Source organism: Thermoascus crustaceus, assembly GCF_041956765.1.
Source record: "Thermoascus crustaceus strain CBS 181.67 unplaced genomic scaffold VTN00scaffold_9, whole genome shotgun sequence".
NCBI classification, from domain to species: domain Eukaryota; kingdom Fungi; phylum Ascomycota; class Eurotiomycetes; order Eurotiales; family Thermoascaceae; genus Thermoascus; species Thermoascus crustaceus.
The window spans coordinates 1,287,138-1,308,843 of NW_027192535.1; the positions used below are offsets into that span (position 1 = coordinate 1,287,138).

The window sequence follows — 21,706 nt, forward strand, 5'->3', positions numbered from 1 at the left end:
ACATTCCAATCATCTTTCCAGGTAAGTTAATTCGGGGTTTTTGCTCTCAATTTGATTAATTTGCTAACAGGAAATCAGGGAGCCGTTCTTAGGCTTTTGAACAAAGATTTGCACAGCAACTTGAATCGCGTCGAGTTACGACAATCCTGCAATAATGATGTTGGCCGAATAGATGATTTCGAGACCTCTGAGAACCTGCAGACAACCAGAGACATACCTGAGATAACAAATATTGATCAGGGTAGCCCCGCACGAAAACGTGTTCGTCTCTCGCAAGTCGAAACTCAGTCATTAGTTCCAAATATCCTTCAAAAGCTTTTGAACAAAGTCAATACCATCCTTGACTCTAAAATATCATTAAATTTGGACGGTCTTAGTGTTAAAGTAGCGTAAGTTACATTACATGCTCTGATGGGTGACACCTCACTGAAACCATGTTCACAAGGGAGACCTTCCTCAAGCTTTCAGATGATGACAAATGTGAATTCCTGATTACCCTGGGAAGATTTCCATGTGCAGGAGCTGGTGCTTTGTTAGAAGGATGTTCTGTAAATACATCGAGAACAGGGCCGCTTCATTGTCATGTCTGCAACCCCGACCACGCTGGCGAGCGCATCGTCTCACCTTGGAAAAGCTGTGCCTTCGAAGAGTTACGAAAGACGTTTATGGAAATTTTACCAAAACTTACACGTGCCTCGGCGCCTAGAATAGCATCAATCGTCGCATTGCGCGGTATCCTAGTTCACGAGCCTGATTGCAGCCAACTCCGTCTCACTTCTTCTGTGTTTGGCGAACGGTGCCTCCATTCGCTCTGGAGTTCTGTTAGAGAGCTCCGAACAGTTGCTGGGTATGATTATAATCTTGTATATATGTCTCCATTTTGTGGGGCTAACGAGTTTTCAGACATACCATTACGGCCTTCGTGCGCAAAGGCTTGGATCCAGAAGTCCGTAGGGGCAACTTTGTTGTCATCTTGGAGTGCTTGAGAAGCCTGTCCGAAAAACAAGAAACACCAATTCAAGAGACCTGTATTTTAACATTGTGCAGGCTTGCCGAGTAAGTACGCATGTCTTGTTCATGGGAGGGTTTGAGGAGCTCATTCTTCCAGGATATCTGGTGATGAAGAAATGAATATAATTCTTCTTCGTCTCTTGGAGTACCTAGGGCACGCAAATCCGTACGTCTCTGGGGTGGCGTATACCGAAGTAAGTTTTATTGATTTCAACTTTTGGCTGTCTGTCGGTTAACAACGCACAGCTTTCAAAGCTTGCACAGCGGCTTTCGATGACACCAGCTGGTCTGTTTCGGCCCTTTTGGAAGAGTCTATCTATTACAGTTGTCAAAAATCTTCAGAGTCGTCCACATATGGCAGAACAACTCTGCGATCTGCTGGGAATGAAAGTAGACGACTTTCTCAGATTGACAGAAGTTCATGTGCTACCATATTTGGTCCTGACGAGGAAGCGAGATGTTATTTTAAGAATAGGAGCAACTTACAAGGAGACTAAGTCTCCTTTTGATCTCTGCTCAGAAAAGAATAACCTCGCCTCCATACTTGCCTTCCTATTAAGCCAACCTTCGTCAGATCCGGAGGGCATGATCTTGTCTCTTTTTGCAGACGTGGATCCAGAATTTAAAGGTCGTACGCTGTCAGAGTTCCTTAGGACTGAACCGATTCTGATCGCCTGCGATCTTTTAAAATGTCTGGGCGATGCAGGGGAAGGGAATGAGAGTAGGGTAAGGATGTTCAGCAGTTGTTCTTACGTTTGCTAATATTTGTGGCAACAAGTTCCATCGAGCTCTTCAGCTTCTGGCAACTTTTGTCCCTCGAAAATCGACGCAAGGAGCTGTAGTCTCCAGAAAGCCGGACTTACTAGGAAGTTTCATCGAAGAGCATGTCCTTGGGATCATCACCCAATTTGCCACTACTATAAATGATTTCCAAATCAGACAACCCATAGTGGAGAAGAAGAGAAATATTGTCGCAATCGGAGAGATGGTTAAGATTGCAAAAGGTCACATCAGCAGTGCGTTACCACAGGTCTGTAAACGTATGCTTCTTTTGATTAATCGACTCTTGGAAGCTGATTAACTCAGATTTGCGCTTGCCTCAGATCAGCCTTGGAATTTGAAGAACTCTGTGACCACGCCTTTGCAACTTGGAGCATTCTCATTACCTCCCTTGAGGAAGAAGAAATTGAGCCTCTTATTGACCAAACTCTGGCAATCATTATCAGATACTGGGACAGATTCCAAGATGGAAGCAGAAAAAAAGCATACGATCTTGTTGACTACATCTTGAAAAGTCACAGCGATCTTGTGCGAGACATTTTTAACACTATGCCGTCTTTGTCTGCGATCCCCGTGATGGCTAACTTCGAAAAGGAAATCAATCAATTAAAGGGGCAAATGGATATAAGGACTCATTTCGCAGCATTCAGCCGTCGCTGCCAAAGCGAAAATGCAGCTGTTGTTGAACAAGCTCTCAAAGAGCTCGTCCCGTATTTGACCGAACACGAGGAGTTTCTTCATATGTCCGTTCTCAACGAGCAACCAGATGCTGTTGTTGCGCAGCTAACCCGCTCTTTGCTTGACTGTTGCGTCAAATTCAACACTAGCTCCGACAAAATCACGATCCTCTCTGCCAGGTGCCTTGGTCTGATTGGTTGCTTGGATCCGAATCGGGTCGAAACTGTGAAAGAAAAGAAGGATATACTTGTACTGTCTAATTTTGACAGGATGGAAGAAACCTTTGACTTTATATTGTTTTTTCTTCAGCACGTACTGGTCGAAGCGTTCTTATCAGCTTCCAACACCAGGGCACAGGGCTTTCTTGCCTACGCCATGCAGAATCTACTTAAGTTTTGCAACCTTGACACAACAGTTGCTGTCCGCTCCCGCGATGTGCAGTCAAATGAAAACTACCGCCGTTGGTTGGCTCTTCCTGAGACTGTGCGCAACACTTTGACTCCTTTTCTCACGTCACAATATACCCTCACGATCGGCGCTGTCAACACAAGTTGCAACTACCCATTGTTCTCATCTAATCTGAGCCATGGGGAGTGGCTCCGAACCTTTGTCCAGGATCTACTGCAGAAGGGTAACGGAGATAATGCGCGAGTGATTTTCCGCGTGTGCAGTCGGATAATTAGAGGCCAAGATATCTCAATAGCGTCTTTTCTTCTTCCTTTTGCCGTGCTGAACCTGGCAATTGGGGGTACCGACACTCAGAGAAGGGAACTACAGGAAGAACTATCAAGGGTTCTTTCACATCCTCTTCCCGAGGGGAATAGTCAGGCTCGAGAAAATATAATACTTTGTAGTGAGGTAAGTTAAGAAGCATCTATCTTATTGTACCAACGCTTATAGTATGCAAACGAAAATTCAGAGTGTCTTCGGAGTCTTGGACTATTTGTCTAGATGGCTTCAAGGAAAGAAAAAGCAATACGCCGGTCTTATCGGCCATGGAGCACATAGCAATCGGCCTCAAAAGGACAGTTCCAAGGACTCGCTTCGGGATACCTATTCTAGTCAAATCAGAAGTGTTGAACAGGTCTTGGCATGGATACCTCCGGAGATCATCTCCAAAAGAGCCGTCGAATGCAAGTCCTTCTCAAGGGCGCTGTTCCACTGGGAACAATATATCCGACAATTCAAACTTCAACCAGACAAACAGGACCATACGGATATTGAGTCTTTGTACCAGCGTCTACAGGACATCTATACACAAATAGATGAACCGGATGGTATCGAAGGCATCTCAGCCCATTTGCAAGTGCTTAACATCGATCAACAGGTCCTTGAACATCGAAAATCGGGAAGATGGATTGCAGCCCAGAGTTGGTATGAGTTGCAACTCGAAAAAGAACCGGGAAATAGCGATGCTCAGTGGAATTTGCTCACCTGCCTCAAAGAATCTGGTCAACAAGGTATTGCTCATCGATGACATATTCCCTACGCTTTATACTCATACTTGCAGATGCTCTTCTCAATCAATTCGAAGTCTTCAAAGAAGCAGGAGCAGCCCTGCCTAGACTCTTGCCATTCGCTGTGGAAGCTTCCTGGGTAACAGGGAAGTGGGACAAACTGGACCACTATCTTGAAATGTGCCCGAAACAGGACACGGGAGATTTTAACATAGGCATTGGAACGGCTCTAAGCGCTCTTAGGCATGGCGATAGAGTTGCTTTCAAAGCCATCGTCAACGACTTACGATACAGTGTGGCAAAGTCTCTAACCGTCAATTCTGTTGCATCTCTGCAGTCATGCCATGATAGTATTCTTCGGCTGCATGCTTTGACTGAAGTAGAATCCATCGCGGATGCTGGCTGTGTGGGACACATCAGTCGTTCTGATATTCTAGGGGCTCTAAATCGTCGTTTGGACGTCATTGGGGGTTATCTCTCTGACAAGCAGTACCTACTCGGTCTAAGGCGTGCCACGATGGAATTGTCGTGAGTACAGGTGGATGTAAAATAATATTGCTCACTTCTAACTGATGCATAGGGCTGGTTTTCTTGATTCTGACATCGCCGCCGTTTGGTTAACTGGCGCACGGCTCTCACGAAAGGGCAACTTCACGAGCCAAGCCTATCACTCTGTGCTCCGTGCTGCACAGTTGAAGGATAATTCAGCCACAATTGAACATGCAAGACTTTTATGGAAAGACGGTCATCATCGAAAAGCAATTCAAACCTTGAAAGGAGCAATAGCAGCCAATGCGTTCGTATCTTACGATTATGGCCCGCTAGACGCCCAGTCTACCTCATTGACATCGAACCGTGAGCGGCATCAGAACATGCTCGCAGCTAGGGTATATCAATTTCCAGGATATTTAGAGAAGATCTTTAAAGCTGTGTCGCTAACATCTCTTCAGGCCCACTTGTTACTTGCGAAGTGGACGGACAGAGCTGGTCAAACTCAATCTGATGTCATTGTTCAGAGATACCGGGAGGCCATCAAACTTCACACCAGGTAAGCAGAGGACTATTGTCAATAGCCGCTTAAAGTAACACGGGAAGCAGATGGGAAAAGGCACATTATTACCTTGGAAAACATTACAACAAGATTTTGGAGTCGGAGAAGGCTAAGCCCTTGGGTAAAGAGGCACAGATCTAGTAAGACTTACTATCCCCCGCAAGGTGGTTATATTTTGCTGATATCTCTTAAGCCTGAGCGGAGAAGCTTCAAAGCTTGTTATTGATAATTACCTTCGCTCACTTGCACATGGAAACAAGTATGTGTTTCAGACTTTGCCAAAGGTCTTAACACTTTGGTTGGAGCACGCATCCATTGTTGAACAACCCTTTGATCCAAAGAGAGGGGACAACGAGTAAGAACCCAGCGCTGCTAATTGCATTACCAGTTACTAATGAGCATTTCAGAGAGTTTCAGAAACACAGTATAAATCAACGGAAGAAGAGTCTCGATGATATGCACTCTCAGCTGAAAAAGTATCTTAACCGGATGCCTGCTGCACTGGTAACGAATCTGTTCCCCGTTTACATCATATCCTGCTGACAGTTTTAGCTGTTTACAATCCTTCCTCAAGTTGTGGCTCGCATTTGTCACACCAACCCTACAGTCTATGAGCTATTGACAAAGATCGTCGTAAAGACAGTCAACGCTTTCCCCCAGCAAGGACTATGGACAGTGCTAGCTGTTGTTAAGTCCTCATCTAAAGACCGTGCTTCCCGAGGGATCAACTGTCTCCAAAAGATAACGGTTCGTTTTCCCAATCTTATACAATGTTCGGAATGCTGAATAGCACAGGAGGCGACAAAGAAGTTGAAGACAGAATCATCGGTAGCCGACATGAAAGTGATGATTAACCAAGGTCAAAGGTTTTCAGAAGAATTGCTCAAGCTGTGTGTAGCACGTATTGAAGATAAGGTATCAAAGATTAGCCTCGCACGAAATCTTGGCTTTAATCATAAGGTCGCGCCTTGCCGTCTAGTGGTTCCCTTCCAGATCTTGTTAACTCCTAGTCTTCCGGCCAATCACGACTCGGATTATTTAAAGACATTCAGAGCCTTTCCCCGAGATACGGTCACCATTGAAAGTACGTCCCGAGGAAAGAATCTTGCAACTGCAAATTATCTAACCTCGTTAGGTGTTCTCGATGATTCCCAGGTCCTCAGTTCGCTTCAAAAACCCCGAAAGATCAGTATCCGAGGCTCTGATGGGAAGATCTATAGTCTTCTCTGTAAGCCGAAAGATGATCTTCGGAAGGATCAACGTCTCATGGAATTCAACAACATGATCAACAGATTCTTGAAAAGGGATGTTGAGTCGAGTAAACGGCGGATGTGTAAGTTGTCCTATAAATTAACGAGCACAGGCTAATTTAGGAAGATATCAAAACCTATGCGGTCACACCATTGAACGAAGAATGCGGGCTCATTGAGTGGGTCGACAACCTAAGAACTTTGAGGGAGATTGTTGTCAAACTGCTTCGGGAAAGGGGAATCACACCAAATGTTTGCACGTCAATCCCGGTTTTATCTTGTTCTCAGGCTGATCATTTCACAGTATGGTGAAATTAGACACTACCTTAATGAGGCATGCTCTGACATCTCAAAGCTCTCGCTATTCACAACCAAAATACTTGCAAAGTGAGCATGGACGTATTTACCGAGATCACAAATCAAGGCTGACAATAAAGCAGGTACCCGCCAGTCTTACATGAATGGTTTGTCGAAATGTTCCCAGAGACAGGGGCGTGGTTTGCAGCAAGACTTAGATACACGCGGTCTTGTGCTGTCATGTCAATGGTCGGATACGTCCTTGGGTACGTTTCTTTGAAACACTCTTACGCGTATCAGCAAATCTGATATATTTGCAGACTGGGCGACAGGCATGGTGAGAATATTCTCTTTGAGGAAGGAAACGGCGGTATATTGCATGTAGACTTCAACTGTCTCTTCGATAAAGTTCGTACCCAACATGGTGAAAATGTTAAGGTCCTACTAACTGGCAAAGGGATTGACATTTGATAAACCGGAATTGGTCCCGTTTCGTCTGACCCATAACATGATTGATGCTTTTGGGGCTTATGGATATAACGGTACGTTCATGGGATACCCCTCTTGTAGTAGGGAAGACCTAATGTTTTCAACCCCCAGGCCCATTTCGTAGAACGTGCGAAATAACCCTCAGCCTTCTACGGCAAAACGAAGATGCGCTCATGACCATCCTTGAAACTTTTCTATATGACCCTACCACTGATTTCATAGGCAAAAAGGTAGGATATCCTCGCTGCCCAAGACTGTTATACAGTGTGATTAACCTCAAAACGAAGCGCCGGACCAATGCAAACGTGCCAGATACGCCGGAGGGTGTCCTAGAGTTTGCACGTAACAAACTTCGAGGCTTACTACCTGGGGAGTCTGTTCCACTCTCTGTGGATGGTCACGTGGACGAGCTGATCCTTCAAGCTACGGACAAAAAAAACCTGGCCGCAATGTATATTGGATGGTGCGCATTTTTCTGAACGAATACGATTGTTCCCATTCCTTTCCTGGACTCTGCTTCGGTTGTCTTGTTGTCTGCTCTTAGAAATGTTTCTTCAAGTTGAGGAATTAGGGCCACATTACATTATGAGTGAGCCAAGTGGTACCTGCTCCGAAATCATCTGATTTACAGCCTAAGTTCCAACTTCAGGCAAGGTATTTGGTAAAGGCATACCTAGGAACAAAACATGACCGACGCAATCGTATGTAAGACAATGGTAATTAATCTTTCTCCTTTTTATCTCCTCCCAGGACCAAACCGGTTTCGACTTCGACTTCTGCTTGGGCTCCTACTTCTGTCGCTATAACTGCTGTAGCTGCTATAGCTGGGACTACGGCGTCTTTGGCGCGGGGGACTGTCTCGTCGAGTCGAATCTCTTCTTCTCGGTGGAGGGGATCTTGTTGGAGATCGTGACGAGTAGGAGAGTGAGCGACGAGGCGATCTCGAACGTGACAAGGAACGCGGACGGTATAGATCATGTCTGTCCATTGCTCGAGGACCGCCATACCTTCTTGGAGGCGGAGATCTGCGCCGGGGTGGAGATGAACGGAAGGAACCTGGTAGTCGCCTACTATCCACAGGTGGCGCACGGCCAAAATCCCCTCTTTCTAGGCGAGCAGGGGGTGGTGAACGCGAAAATGCTCGTCGAGGAAGAACAATGGAGACATTCAGCACGGCTCCATCTAGCTGGGCTTCATGCATATGAGAGATAGCTGCTTCTGCATCCGCGACATGGTAGTAAAGAATATATGCTGTGCCTCTATTGGTCATGACTGGGATGCTTTATCAGCGACATATTGCACGTACAGCGAGGCTAATGGTCTTACATGTTCTGTTCATTGGCAAATCAAGGCTTTGTATTTCCCCAAAGCTCCCAAAAATTTCCCGGAGGTGGCTCTCAGTGACGTTCTTTGTCAATTTCTCGACGACTATCTGAAAATACCATCAGCATGACTAGAGATAAACATCAAGAATCGCAGCAGAACTGGAGGATGCAGCAGACCTTTGAACTCCTTCGTGGAGGACTCTCTGGGCTTCGGCTTCGCGTGTAGCTCCTGTCTCGATACCAGCGATCCCCCCTACCTCTACTTTGGCTTCTGAAAGCTCCTCTGCTTTGCGATAGAGAGCGACTCCAGCTTCTTCCCCGATACCCGTTGCGACGCTCGAGGCCGCGATGATAGGAGGGGCTCCGACTTAGGGTCCTCGGCCGGGACTCCGATCGTGGAGATACAGAGCGACGTAAGGATCGAGATCGAGATCTATCAGAAGCATGAGAGGATAGTCCCGGTGAGCGCGTGCGAGACCGTCCTCGGGAGGATGATCTCACAGACATGATGATAGAAAGACAGGTAAGAAGCGGAAATCAAGGTGACGGAGAGATCTCCGGTTAGGAAACACTCGATATCATGTAAAGCAGACTGTTGCAGTGGGACAGAAAAACGTGATTGAAGCGCTAAAAATGCAGGCACAGGTACAACTGCAGTGAATGCCCGTTACTAGGTGGTTGTGTTTGAGATGCAGCTGGCACACGCGGTTGGAGCTACTACTGCGTGCTCGGTACGAAGTTGAGCACCAGTGGATGGCCCCGAGCTGGTAACCGTCCTCTTGGCGCAACTCGGGACTAAGCTACTACCCTACAGGAAAGAACGGGCGGGTAAGTCTCATCTGATTTTCTATTTCCTTATCCTACGTTCCAGAGAACCACACTGTCTGAGTCTCGAGGCACAGGTTCAATGTCCTACATCCATGGCGAACATCCACTCATGCTGTTCACTCAACGCATTGATTCCCTCCAGTGCTCATACTCCTGGATAACAGCAGCTGTAATCTGTCTCTTCACCTGACTCAGTGCATACTCAAAGTGATCCGGCATAATCTGCCGCTCCTGGCCTGTCTCTTCCTCTTCATCTAGCGCAGCATCCCCAGCCGTCTCACAGATGCTCACAATCTCTGCACCCGAATAACCTTCAGTCCTCAATGCTAGCTCATCAATGTTCACGTCTGAATGGACAGACGATTTGCTGAACCAGATGGTTAAGATTTCCTTGCGTGCTTCAAAATCCGGTGGTCCAATATACAGGATATTGTCCAATCTACCTGGACGCATCAGAGCAGGGTCCAGCACATCTGGCTTGTTTGTCGCTGCCACAACAAGGACATTCCGCAGTTCCTCAATGCCATCCATCTCATTCAGCAAAGTGGTAAGTACGTTGACGCCTCCGTGAGAAGTGCTGCCGCGCTTATATGCGATCGCGTCGATTTCATCAAAGAAAATGATACTGGGTCTAGCGGAACGAGCCTTTTGGAAAACCTCTCGTAGAGCCCTTTCGGATTCACCAACATACATACTTAGGATCTCAGCACCCTTAACTGCTAAGAAATTTAGCCCTGCTTCGGTAGCCAGCGCTTTAACCATCAGCGTCTTGGAGCAACCCGGTGGTCCGTATAGCAAAATTCCTTTCTTGCTCTTAACATTGAGCCTTTGCATTCGTTCGGGGAACTGGAACGGTTAGATATCTTTCGTCATTTCTTAGAAATATGTAGGCTTTCTCACCTTCAGTGGCCTTTGAACGGCCTTTTGAAGACGTTGCTTGATTTCATGGTGCCCACCGATATCAGACCATCTAACTTTCGGCGTTTCCAAAAGTACTTCTCGCATTGCCGTAGGACGAATCTCCTGTAAGGCAAATAAAACATCGGCCTCACATATTTTGAGGGACATATCACCCTCGACAACTGGGGTCACGGATTGAAAGATAGAAACTGCTGAAGAGGTACTGGAGCAGCTATCGGAGAAGCCATGCTCCAGCAGTTGCCGATGTCGCGCCTTGCGACAAGAAAGTTGAAGTAGAGCAAAGAGATCTGCACCAACATAGCCATGCGTTTTCTCCGCTATAATCTCCAGGAGACTGTCGCTTGGCTCATTGGACGAGCCCCGAATTGCGCGTAAAATCTCGGCTCGGTCTTTGGCAGATGGCACCGGTAACTCAATCTCGATTGCCAGTCGATGTGGTGTCCTCAAAGCATCATCGACGTCGTTGGGATGACGTGTTGCAGCTACCACAAGAACATGAGCATTCTTTATTGAGTCTAGGCTTTCGCATAAAACAGAGGCTAGAGACATGGAGTCATGAGTTGTTCGTCTCGGGGCGATAAACTCCACCTGATCGATGATAACAAGACTGGGCTGGGAACGTAGTGCTTCAAAGAAAACCTTGCGCAGCTTCGATTCCCCATCACCCACATTTCGGCTTATGGTTGACGTTCCAATTCTGAATGACTTTTTCCAGCCGGCAGCTTCCATTTGCTGCAAGAGAGCAGTTTTCCCTGTTCCCTTGGGGCCGTAGATAATCATCCCTCGAGTGTGTTCATAAAAAGAAGGCATCTTTAATCTCTCTGTTTTCGAATTGAAGTCTGCGAGACCTTCGTTGATCCGTTCCACTTGTCGAGACATGCCTCCCAGACCAGATGGTCGCACTTTGATGGGACCGAGCCCATCTGCTGTCTCCTGATCCCGGCCGATCTTGATCTTTGAATTTTCAGTGAAGCGAAAAATTGTGTTGATAGAATTGGGATTCTGTCCCCATACTTCTGCCACTCTGAAACTTCTACGGTGGCCCTTGAGCTCGACTTCGAAAATCAACCCAGTGGAGACAATTTCGCATTTTAACAATGGATATTCTAGGCACCACTCCCAGTGTCCCCTATCTGACTCGGACAGAACTCCATAACTGCTAATCCTGTCGGGATCTGTACATTCCTCCAGACGTGCAGTATCCACGTCTTCGAGAGGTGCATGGACCTTAGCAATGGAAACCTTGTCACCGAGCTTGATCCCATAGCAGTCCTGCAGCGTCTTTGAAGTCTGCACAACAGTGTTTTGAATATTCTCAAGTGCGTTCCAAGCGATTGCTGTCTTCGGGGTTCCTTCGGCCAGTTGTAAGCTGCAAAGATCACCGGCTCGAAGTCTGAGAAATGTTAGAGAAGACGGCGATAGGTGGACGCGAAAGGAATCTTTGAGATCATTCCTTGGCTGCTTTGAGAAGGGTCGAACGGTAAAACTGCGCGATTCCGACATCTTGAGTCCCACGGCAAAGAAGGTGGAGCTTCTGCAAGATGGCGAGTGTCAGGATATTTCGAGAATCGTTGGAAAAGTCTGTAATGTTCGTCAGGGCATGTAAAATTGTCTAGCCAAAGCTCCAATTGCCATCACTACGTGGGCTGTTTGAGGAACCGGAGTTTGTGTGCAAGGATTTAGCAGGTGGGGTACTCGATAATAATGGGACTGAGCAAATCGCCATAGTATGGACTTCCATTCGAAGCACTGGCCGACAGAGCGATATGAGTTCCAAGGGGCGCTGCCCTAGTGCTGGCGCTGACACTGAAGTGTGCGGAGGACCTTATGCGGTTGGATTAGCAAAGATTTTTTTATGGCCGTCTGGACACAGATTGCCCCAGAACAATATCTCCGCTGGTCCTATCGGCAACCGAGATTCTGCGGAGTACGGACCCAACACATGTTCAAGGCGTGTATAACCTACGCCATGTGAGAATCGGATGCTTGCGAGGAATTATCCCTTCACGATGTCACATTATTTGCACTGTCTTTTCCCAGGACGTCGGCTCTATCATGTTGAATGTCACCAACACTTCTGTTCAGTAAGCTCGGCTGGCCCTTATCGTCACACCCTAAACCACCAGAACTATCTGAAGTTCTCCAGGGAATATACCGTCGCAGTGCAATATCTGCAGCGGCTCACTCATAGTTCGCTGTCTGCTCCAGAGTCGAGTGACCAAGTCGAAAGTATTCTTGGATCGCATGTACCGCATGGATCGGACTCTGGTCTGTCGGGGATTGTCAGCGGAAAGCAGGATCACGGTGTCGACATTGACCGTTATGGGCAGCTTAGGATTATTTCAGAAAAGCACAGTCGACAAAAATACAGAACTGCATTAATTTTGTCTCGGGCAAGCCAGTCTTTGACGAAATATGATTTTCTAAGGCTTCTGGGGCGGAGTACTGCTGAAGACAGCAGCTCTCGCAGAGGGCTTGAGCAAGGTGACTACACTTGTCCGGTTCTTCTCCTGCTTCTGGAGATGCTGATGGGACTTGCACAGTTATTCCCCTTCGCCATCATAGAACACTTCAACGGCGCGGTTCCTGGATACTCCTCTTCTCATCGCCAGCGCAAGCTAAAGACTATCAGGATAAGGCCTCAAAGCTCCGATATTTGGCTGCGAAATACACACCACCAAATCAATCCCCTACAGCGATCCATCTGCCGCCTGGCCTTATTGCGGAACGACAAGTAATTGGTGTCAAGCAACACGACTACACACTCACTGCACCATTTCAAAATCTTTCTCTTGCAGCGAAATTATCCCCTTTTGATTATAAATTGGAGCGCGCAATCAACACCCATGAAAGGCTGGTCCGGGCGAGACGCGCTGGCGAAAATTCATTTTCAGTGAGGTTCTGGATTGATCGACCTAGTCGACAAGGTCTGAACATAAAGTTGATTAAAAAGCTGCTTGAGCTGGATGGTCTTGCCAGAGGTAGTCCCTGGCGGATATCTGATGGAGAAAGTTCGGTTGAACGAGTGGGACAAGGTTTAATTTCCAGGATTTCGCAAGAGGACATTGATGAAGGTGGCACGCAAATCCCCTCAGGCATTGTTGATAATTGGCGCATTGACTTCAAACGCGCATCAGATGCAAAACGTTTCGTCCGCACTTGGCATAGAAAGCATCTGCCCAGACTTGATGGCCTTCCTTACTATGGCCCGCAGACAATGGTGAAGGCAGAATGCTTGTTCTGATGATAAGTTAGATCATATTACGGTAATTCACCCTGTTCTCTGCCTATTTTTTCTCGTCCGGAAAATTGTAAGCGACGGATTCTACTCAGATTAATGCAAGAAAATCGGTTAATTGAAGCTGCGCTAGACACTCATCGGATACCAGGAGCTGTTAACTATAATGGCCTAAATAGTTACCGTAGAATACACATCTAGCTAAACTTTCCCACGGAATATAGCTGGAAGTCAAAGCTCGGGATCTCGAGAATAATGAAGAGCGATGTGCCAATAAACGATAATTGCCAGACAGAGCAGAAATACAGAATTCTCATTGACGATCACTATCGCAGGCACCAGAAAGAGAAACAACAGAGGACGCCATCTAATCAGGAAAGCCGACGACAAGGTTACAAAAGCAAAGAAAAAGAAGTCAATCCCAACCGTACTACAATTAACAGACATGTTGCAAGGATCATGAGATGGTCAGGCCAACTTTGAAGCTCCCATCAGACGTCTCAAGGGCCCTCTAGAAGATGACAATGCAGCAAATGCTTTCAGATAGAGAAGCGAAGGAGATAGGATCGGGAGGCCGGGAATTCAGTGCCGAGTCTAACAGCATTTACCTCCCACATTGACGTTCACGCCACCTCCTTGCTGGTCTAGGCTAACACCCTGAGTGCCGGCTTGCTCTGACTTGGAAGTATCCATGACTTTCTTGATGTCTGATGCGAGGCTGTAGAACGCCTTCTCGACGTTGATGTTGTTCTTAGCAGATACTTCGAGAAAGGGAATACCAAGCTCATCGGCGAGCTGTTGGCCTTGCTCAGTTGATACAGCTCTCTTTTCCTCCCAATCACACTTGTTTCCGATGAGCATTTTATGCACGCCTTCACTCGCGTGCTGTTCAACATTTGAGAACCAAGTTCGAATATCTGCACAAGGATGAGGTCAACATTCGCCTTTCTATCAACTTTTCACTGGCACATTCCGGGGTTTTCTTACTGTTGAATGATCTTTCATCCGTGACATCATAAACCAGAAGAATACCCATAGCCCCTCTATAGTAGGCCGTCGTGATAGTTCTAAACCGCTCCTGCCCCGCCGTGTCCCATATCTGAAGTTTGACCCGCTTACCATCCAGCTCAATAGTGCGAATTTTGAAGTCAATACCAATGGTGGTGATAAACGATGGTGTAAACGAGTCTTCACTGAATCGCAGAAGGCAGCATGACTTTCCCACGCCTGAATCTCCAATGAGCAGTAATTTGATCTGTATCCGCCACGACAATCAGCAAATATTGTAAACTACTTGCATTCATATGGCCCTACCAAAAAATCATAGTTCCTTGTTCCCGCCATTTGTCAATAGCAACAACTTCCGTGTAATACCCGGCTCGACGGAGAGAACGAACAACCGTAAGAGCTTTTGTGACGATGGGATTTGGTGCCTCCGGAAGTATTAGACGCGACCTTCTGCAGAAATGCTGCAGCCACCCAATGGTGGCAAGTATACAGGCTATCTGAAGGAGCGTAAGAGTGATTCGCGGTCTATGGTCTCAAAGATCAGGGGACGTCTGTTGCTTGAAGGGTATGATGATGGTCAAGAGACCTCAGGGCTGCTGGCAACTCAGACGACACGCGTAGCAAGGTTCCACAGTTTACCGAACCGCTATCTGTAGCTGAAGGAAGCAGACTAATGTGTATGATGGTGCAGTTCTGGCCAGATTTCTGAGAGCGGTGCCCGATATTTGCGCGGAGGTCGGAGGTCGAGGACAATGTTCGGTTTGAGAAGCTGGACGCTCGGGCATGGTTAGTGTCGGATTGTCCAGTGCTGGCTGTTGGAAGGTTTAGCGCTTACAGCGTCCGGAGTAACACCCAAATGTACTGTACTCTGTACCGAATTTTGCGAAACTCCCGAACTATTTTAACACCGCTTCTTTGTCTCTCTGAGATCTCTCAAGATGTGTTTGCTCTATTTTCTGTGATTTTTTATCTCCTGTTCGATTTACAATTGGCGCCCCTACATATAGGTTGATTAGATTCAGGTACTTACTACCTAGTACATACCTAGTACCTAATCTACGAACTGGGGAAGGCCACCTCACCGAGTGGTGTAGTGACTGTATTAGCTTCATGGGGTTTGACAATGAATCTAACGTGCTAAGTAATGGGTATTTATAGACAATTCCACCAGTTAAAGCAACGTAGCAAATTACTGTCGTTTGAATCTAGGTGTACTTGGCCAAAATAGACTGATGTTACCCAGCACAAACCAAATAGATATGTAACTTCAGGTTCTTTGCAACCAGTGAAGGAGTTTGGAAATTTCACCCAGTCTTGCCGATCGGAAGAGAGAATCCTTTTCCGATGCTCGCAGCGATATATCTGCTTAGCTTTTGGAATTGCTGAATTGGGCTTCAGAAGAGAAACGGTGTTAGCAGATAGATGCCTATAGGCAGGAACTACAAAACCAGATTGGAAGATTGTGTGGTTGCATTGGCCTCAGTATTCTAGATGAAATTTCATCGAAGCCATTTAGAATACGTCCATCGGATTCTTCCGATAACCTTGAGCTGTTTCTCCACGCCGGCGTTTATATCCGTGAGATCAGCCATATCTTCCTGAAAATCATGGTAAACTACTCCAGGGAACACACTCCTTGCCATCTGATGGATGGTGTGAACTTCGCTGACGAGTAGTCCATGATCTTTATATGAGAGGGCACCGTTAGAGGTGGGAACAGATGATGTCAAAACTCTATCGATATTCCTATCGTCATAGTTAGACTTGTCAGGTTAGCGTGAGACCATGGAAGTATAAGTACCGTAAAGCACGTCTCAAAGCATCCTGCTTTCTTCCTCGCCGTAAGCCCTTCCTACTACTGAACATGCTGCTGATCCAACGAAAAGCTGCATATGATACCAAAATCCCAGGGGTAAGACCAACGAAGCTATTCAAAGGTTAACATGCTTACCGATCAAATGAAGGGAACCAACACATACCCAAAAACAAGTTCCTGACTTTTGAGCAGAGCATCAATTCCCCCAATTGCTATTTCTACATCCACCTTCGTCTTTTGGATCTGAATCAAAAGCGCACGAACGAGATCGCCGCGTACAGTTCCAACGAAAGGCTTCCGCAAGTCTCGTTCATAGGCCCTCAAAACAGGTGTCAAATCACCTTCCTTGACTTTTGTTGTGATGGAATCAATATCAGCCTGGGTTACCAAGCTCTTCTGACCAGACTCTGGACGATCAAGAACAAAATCAACGACCATTCTCTCTAGACTTGCGCGATCGGCCTCCAGGCTATTTTTGCTAATTATGGCAACTTCGCTCTTCTCGTCATGCCTTATAGTCCCAATTAGCTTCTCCACAGGCTCCATAACCCAATTGCGCCAGAAGTCAATCAGAGTTGATCCAAATTCTAGAAGCCATCTTAGAAGTTCAGCCCTTCGACTCGTCAGGATCTGAAGAATCGTGCTAAGTGAGAATAGTATTGTAGAAGCTGGAAGCCAGTAGCGAATGAGACGTGATGGGCGACCCCACTTGCCTATCTGCGCCGTTGAAGAGATTGCATAGCTTGGAAGGCGATCTTGTAGAATGTATATCAATCGTTCAATGACGAGAAGTGGGCATATGGTCGCCTCACTGTTGTGCAGTCGATCGTGCATATTCGAGATCTCAGATTCGACAGCTGCGAATATCCCGTCCTCGAATTCGTTGACGTTAGTGTCAAAAGTTGCTGCAGTTTTGAGGATAGCTTCCATCAACAAGACGCTCTTGGAAACAGCGTCGTGCCATTCCCTTTTGGACGGGGTGTAGGTAGCCGTCTGCATAACTTCGTCACCAAGTCCAAATGAAAAACACTCTCCTATAAGCATTCCAACGCTACTGGCATGGATTCCTCTCATCGTGATCAGACACTTCCTTTTTTGTCGTGCTTCCGATATGCAAACCGCAGACGGAGACAATATTATCGATTTTGCATACTCTGGAGAGCCCTCTCGGATACTATGCCAAAGCGATTTGTAGAATTTCGCCCACCGGGCAGATATTGAAGACATTCCGGGTCCCGTACGCGTGCCATAACATCTCTTGATGCTTGCATAAACGTCCTTCGTCTGAAACCACAGTCTGGAAGGAGACGTCTGCAAGACGTACAGTGCCATATACCAATTAGATCCCAGTATTTCATCCCAGTACCATATTTCATCACTCAGACCTAGCGTCCGCTCAAGAAATGTGTTCATCATCAATCCTAACGTCTGGACTGCCGCCTTCGCAGCGACTAACCACAGAAGATCTGTTTCATAACCGTGTGAGATACATCTAGAGATCGAGCGGGTCTGTGAATATGAACTGCGAGCTTTGCTGAGGAGGTCAATGAGTTTATGTGGTTGCAATAATGGTTTAGATGCAGGGGTAACAGAAAGCATCCGAACAATTGCCCTCAGATCAGCTATCTCTTGGGTCTGGTAAAGCATGCAGGAAACACCATTGGAGTCTTCAGAAATACTTGAAATTTTCGAGGCAAGATTGTTTTCGGCAGCATTGGATTGGAGTCTGTCAATCTGTATGTCTAATCGACGAATGTTACTGTAGATGCTTAGCTTGGGTGTGTGATAGGTGTTGGGAAAAGAGTGAAACACTTACTCAATAACAACTGACATTGTCGCTTTGGTTTTTTTTCGATGCCCGTGTACCTAATAATTAGAAAATTGTTTAACAACTGTGTGTCGCGGGGAAGCAATACAGCCACTACCCACTTGGGCAGTAAGTACTTGGGACTGGACAGTGGACCAATAAACTTGGATCTATGGCGTCATGATTGTCATCTGGCCCACAAGAAAACTTGACAAAATATGCAAACAGCAATTTAATTGTGTCTCGACTCTTTAATCTACACAAAAATCTAGATTAAAATAAAGAGAAGATAGTTTTTAGATAAAGAGTAAAATATCTACATTTTTAATATATAATTACAGTTTTTAGTACACTATTAAACTATATCTTTTATTACTTTATACTCTCTATTTTAAGCAATTTATCTTGTTATTTTTCTTATATTTATTTTTAAATAGCTTTGTCTAAAGTCTATAACTTATTAAAATATTTAATTAGTTTTAAATATCTTTAAGATTATATAGAATAGAGAGAAGAAAGTAATAAGAATATAGTTTACTACTATACTTTTTCTCTTCTCTATTCTAGTAACTTAGCAGATTGCTATACTAAAATTATATAATTTTAAGGCTATTAGAGAGTACTTAAATACTATAATAATTTATAAAAAGCTAGTTAAAAATAAATATAAAAAAAATAGTAAAATAGTATATATATTTTTATAAATAATATAATAGTGTAGTAAAAAGCTATATAAAAGTAGTATAAAGCTGTTAACTTTATATTCTAGTCTTTTACTAGTAGTGTAGCAGTTTAGCTTCTAGAATGCTCTCTAAAAGCTATACTGTAACAGGTAACTACTAGTTCAGCTAGTAGTTATATAATATCTTTTCTTTAATATCTTTTCTTTAATATCTTTTCTTTAATATCTTTTCTTTAACTTATAAATTTAGTATAAATAACTTAATAGATAAAATTAGCTAGTAAATAAACTTTCTTAATAAAAATAATATAAATATAAAAACTTATTCTTTTAAACTAAATTTAAGTACAGTAAGTTTAAAATAAGCTAATAAATATTTAATTTATTAAAATATTAGTTAACAATAATTTTATTTTTATACTATATTACTAGTTTATAACTGTTTCTAATAGAATAAAACTAAATTATTAAACTTTTAATAGTAAAGTATAGTACTAGTAATAGTATAGTTTAAATATTATTATAATACTAGTTTATTTATTTATCTAATTATATAGCTATTTATTAGACTAACTTTTTATAATATATTTAATAGTTTTACAGCTACTGCAGCATTATAAAGCTTACTATTAAAATAATATAATTAAACACTAAGCAAGCAGAGACACTAAGCAAGTAGTCTAACTGCTAACATAACAACTAACTTTATTAATTTCAACTATTAAGATGCTACTAAAATAATCAGATTCAGCTATTTAATAAGAAGGCAGAATATTGCTTATAATTAAATCTTTAAAAAATAGTTAATTTAAAAGTATTTAAGCTGCTTTAAAAATCTCTAATATTAAATATTTAATATTAAAGCACTTTATATCTAGACACAGTTTATATATAATTTAACTCTAAATAGCTAAAGACTTATCTCTACTAAATATTCACTCTTTTATAATAAATATTATCTATAGATTAATGTAGTCTATCTTTAAAAATTAGTTTTATATAAAATATAGCTAGTTTATTACTTTTAAACTACTTAAAAATATCTAGTTCTATAGATAGAAAATAGATATAGTACTTTATTAACTGCTATAAAAATATTAAGTTAAAATACAGCTGCAAATATAACTATTAATATGCTCTTTATAAAGATTTTTAAATTATTAAAAAGTAATTTTAGTTTAGAATACTATAAAATATAGTATTTCTAAATAGAATATCTATAATTTTAATAAGAGTAAATGTATTTATTATAAGAATAATTTTAATTTTAAAGATACTGCTCTTATATTTTATATATATACTTAGATTAATTTAGAAAGATTATTATCTCTTAAATTAGTAGCTGTACTAAAGCTATTTAATCTGGAAATTATAAATAAACAACTATAATTAAGACTATTAACTTAACTAGCTAATTTCTATCTTCTCTAATTATTCTAGCTAATAAGTAATACTAATCTTCTTAATATACAGAACTACTATCAGACTGAGTAATTAAAGTTAGTAAGAATAGCTGAATAAATAATTAACTAGAAATACTTTAACTTAAACAAGTCTTTAATAAGTATACTAAGCTATGTACAGCAGATAGATATTAGCTACTTATTTTAGATAGTTACAGAAGCTATATAACTGCAAAATTTAATTATTTCTATATTAAAATAATATTATTTCTTTATCTACTATCTATCTTCTTTCTTATATCTTTTTCAGCCACTTGATATTGTGTGTTTTTCACTATTAAAACATATATATGGCCAGCAGATTTAAATATATATATAGCTAGAAATTAATTGTATTAATAAGATTAAATTTCTATATATTTGTTAGCAGATATACTCTTAGATTTTCTCTATATTTAATATATATAGTGTCTTTGTAGTTGCAGATTTAATTCTATATAAACTAGAGTAAGTACTTAAAAATCTTTATATTTTAAAGATATCTACTTTATCTAGCAGCTTTTATAGTAAGAAGTTATCTAGCTAAACTGTAGAGACTTCTAAAACTACTAAAAAGCTATAAAAGTAATTTAAGCTTATTAAGCATTTCTAGCAGTAGTATATATAAAGCTCTCTAAGTTCAATCTATTAAATAGTTAATTAAATAATTAAGAACTGCTAGATTACTATAAATAATGCTATGCTTTTAAAATATAAAATTAAGTAACTATATACAGTTAGTTAATGTTAAAAATATAAGTAGACTACTATTAGATTCTATATAGCTGCTAAGAGTATTCTGACTAGAGCAGAGAGCTAATAGTATACTTAAAAAGCTGCTAAAATATAAGAAAAGAGAACAGAGAAGAGTGCTAAGTATTAGTAAAAGTATATATTACTATACTGCACTAATTACTATATAGTAGAATGTACAAGAACTGGTTACTTTATAAAATAGGTAATTATTTTAAATGTAAATAGATTTAATTTATAGTGTTGTAGTTATATATATAAATATTAAATAAAATTGTATTAAACTACTTAATATCTCTGCTTGCTCAGTGTTCAATTATATTATAGATATAGACTTATTAAGCTACTTATTAAGCTGTATATTAAGCTGCTGAATATAATTTTAGCCTTCTTGTACAGATAAAAGAGTATTATTATCTAAAATAGTATATCTTATTTTCTTTTGAGTTTTCTGCTTAGTCTTAGCTTGTAGAGTTCTAATTTTATCTTGAAGAAGATTTATATTTATTACTATCTGTGTAGTTTTTTTAAGATAATACATATAAGATATTAAGCTGCTAGAAAGCTTTCACTTTCTTATATTAAGACTTTTTTGCAAGCTGCAAATCTTATAATTTAGCTAGCAAGAATTCTAAGAAGTTTAAAAAAGTAGAGAAGACTGAGTCTTTAACTAAAGCTGATAATATTAATATATAAAGCTGAAAGATAATTCTTATAAAAACTTATTTTTTATTAAGTAGTTTAAGTCCAGCTTCTGTAAAGTCTTTATATATATTATTTGAAGTAAATACTTTTATATAAGTAGATAGATATAGAGATAGAAAGTCTTATCAATATAGTTGTTGCCAGCAATTATTCTATTTTTAAGCAGTT

At 42.3% G+C, this 21,706-nt stretch overlaps 6 protein-coding genes across 6 annotated transcripts; 3 read left to right on the top strand and 3 right to left on the bottom strand.

Annotated features, from left to right (window-relative positions):
• Positions 1 to 665: 665 nt before the first annotated feature.
• Positions 666 to 1,288, top strand: VTN00DRAFT_10445 (uncharacterized protein; the record flags this gene model as incomplete). The annotated part of the gene is made up of 4 exons (XM_069427102.1): positions 666 to 847; positions 904 to 946; positions 1,165 to 1,205; positions 1,258 to 1,288. 4 exons carry the CDS (start codon positions 666 to 668, stop codon positions 1,286 to 1,288), a joined length of 297 nt encoding a protein of 98 aa, XP_069284207.1.
• Positions 1,289 to 2,844: 1,556 nt separating this feature from the next.
• Positions 2,845 to 7,492, top strand: VTN00DRAFT_10446 (uncharacterized protein; the record flags this gene model as incomplete). Its single annotated transcript, XM_069427103.1, has 18 exons — positions 2,845 to 3,327; positions 3,389 to 3,929; positions 3,980 to 4,454; positions 4,507 to 4,813; positions 4,877 to 4,974; positions 5,025 to 5,117; positions 5,171 to 5,332; positions 5,385 to 5,481; positions 5,530 to 5,724; positions 5,773 to 6,061; positions 6,113 to 6,310; positions 6,355 to 6,479; positions 6,532 to 6,614; positions 6,668 to 6,790; positions 6,845 to 6,932; positions 6,982 to 7,066; positions 7,125 to 7,243; positions 7,301 to 7,492. 18 exons carry the CDS (start codon positions 2,845 to 2,847, stop codon positions 7,490 to 7,492), a joined length of 3,753 nt encoding a protein of 1,250 aa, XP_069284208.1.
• Positions 7,493 to 9,286: 1,794 nt separating this feature from the next.
• On the bottom strand, positions 9,287 to 11,590 carry VTN00DRAFT_10447 (uncharacterized protein; the record flags this gene model as incomplete). Its single annotated transcript, XM_069427104.1, has 2 exons — positions 9,287 to 10,012; positions 10,067 to 11,590. 2 exons carry the CDS (start codon positions 11,588 to 11,590, stop codon positions 9,287 to 9,289), a joined length of 2,250 nt encoding a protein of 749 aa, XP_069284209.1.
• A 552-nt stretch (positions 11,591 to 12,142) lies between these two features.
• VTN00DRAFT_10448 (uncharacterized protein) lies at positions 12,143 to 12,825 on the top strand (the record flags this gene model as incomplete). The annotated part of the gene is made up of 4 exons (XM_069427105.1): positions 12,143 to 12,171; positions 12,234 to 12,355; positions 12,549 to 12,571; positions 12,631 to 12,825. 4 exons carry the CDS (start codon positions 12,143 to 12,145, stop codon positions 12,823 to 12,825), a joined length of 369 nt encoding a protein of 122 aa, XP_069284210.1.
• A 1,094-nt stretch (positions 12,826 to 13,919) lies between these two features.
• On the bottom strand, positions 13,920 to 14,669 carry VTN00DRAFT_10449 (uncharacterized protein; the record flags this gene model as incomplete). Its single annotated transcript, XM_069427106.1, has 3 exons — positions 13,920 to 14,242; positions 14,313 to 14,580; positions 14,640 to 14,669. 3 exons carry the CDS (start codon positions 14,667 to 14,669, stop codon positions 13,920 to 13,922), a joined length of 621 nt encoding a protein of 206 aa, XP_069284211.1.
• A 1,163-nt stretch (positions 14,670 to 15,832) lies between these two features.
• On the bottom strand, positions 15,833 to 17,982 carry VTN00DRAFT_10450 (uncharacterized protein; the record flags this gene model as incomplete). The annotated part of the gene is made up of 5 exons (XM_069427108.1): positions 15,833 to 16,079; positions 16,135 to 16,260; positions 16,313 to 16,736; positions 17,829 to 17,908; positions 17,966 to 17,982. 5 exons carry the CDS (start codon positions 17,980 to 17,982, stop codon positions 15,833 to 15,835), a joined length of 894 nt encoding a protein of 297 aa, XP_069284212.1.
• Between the last annotated feature and the right edge of the window lie 3,724 nt (positions 17,983 to 21,706).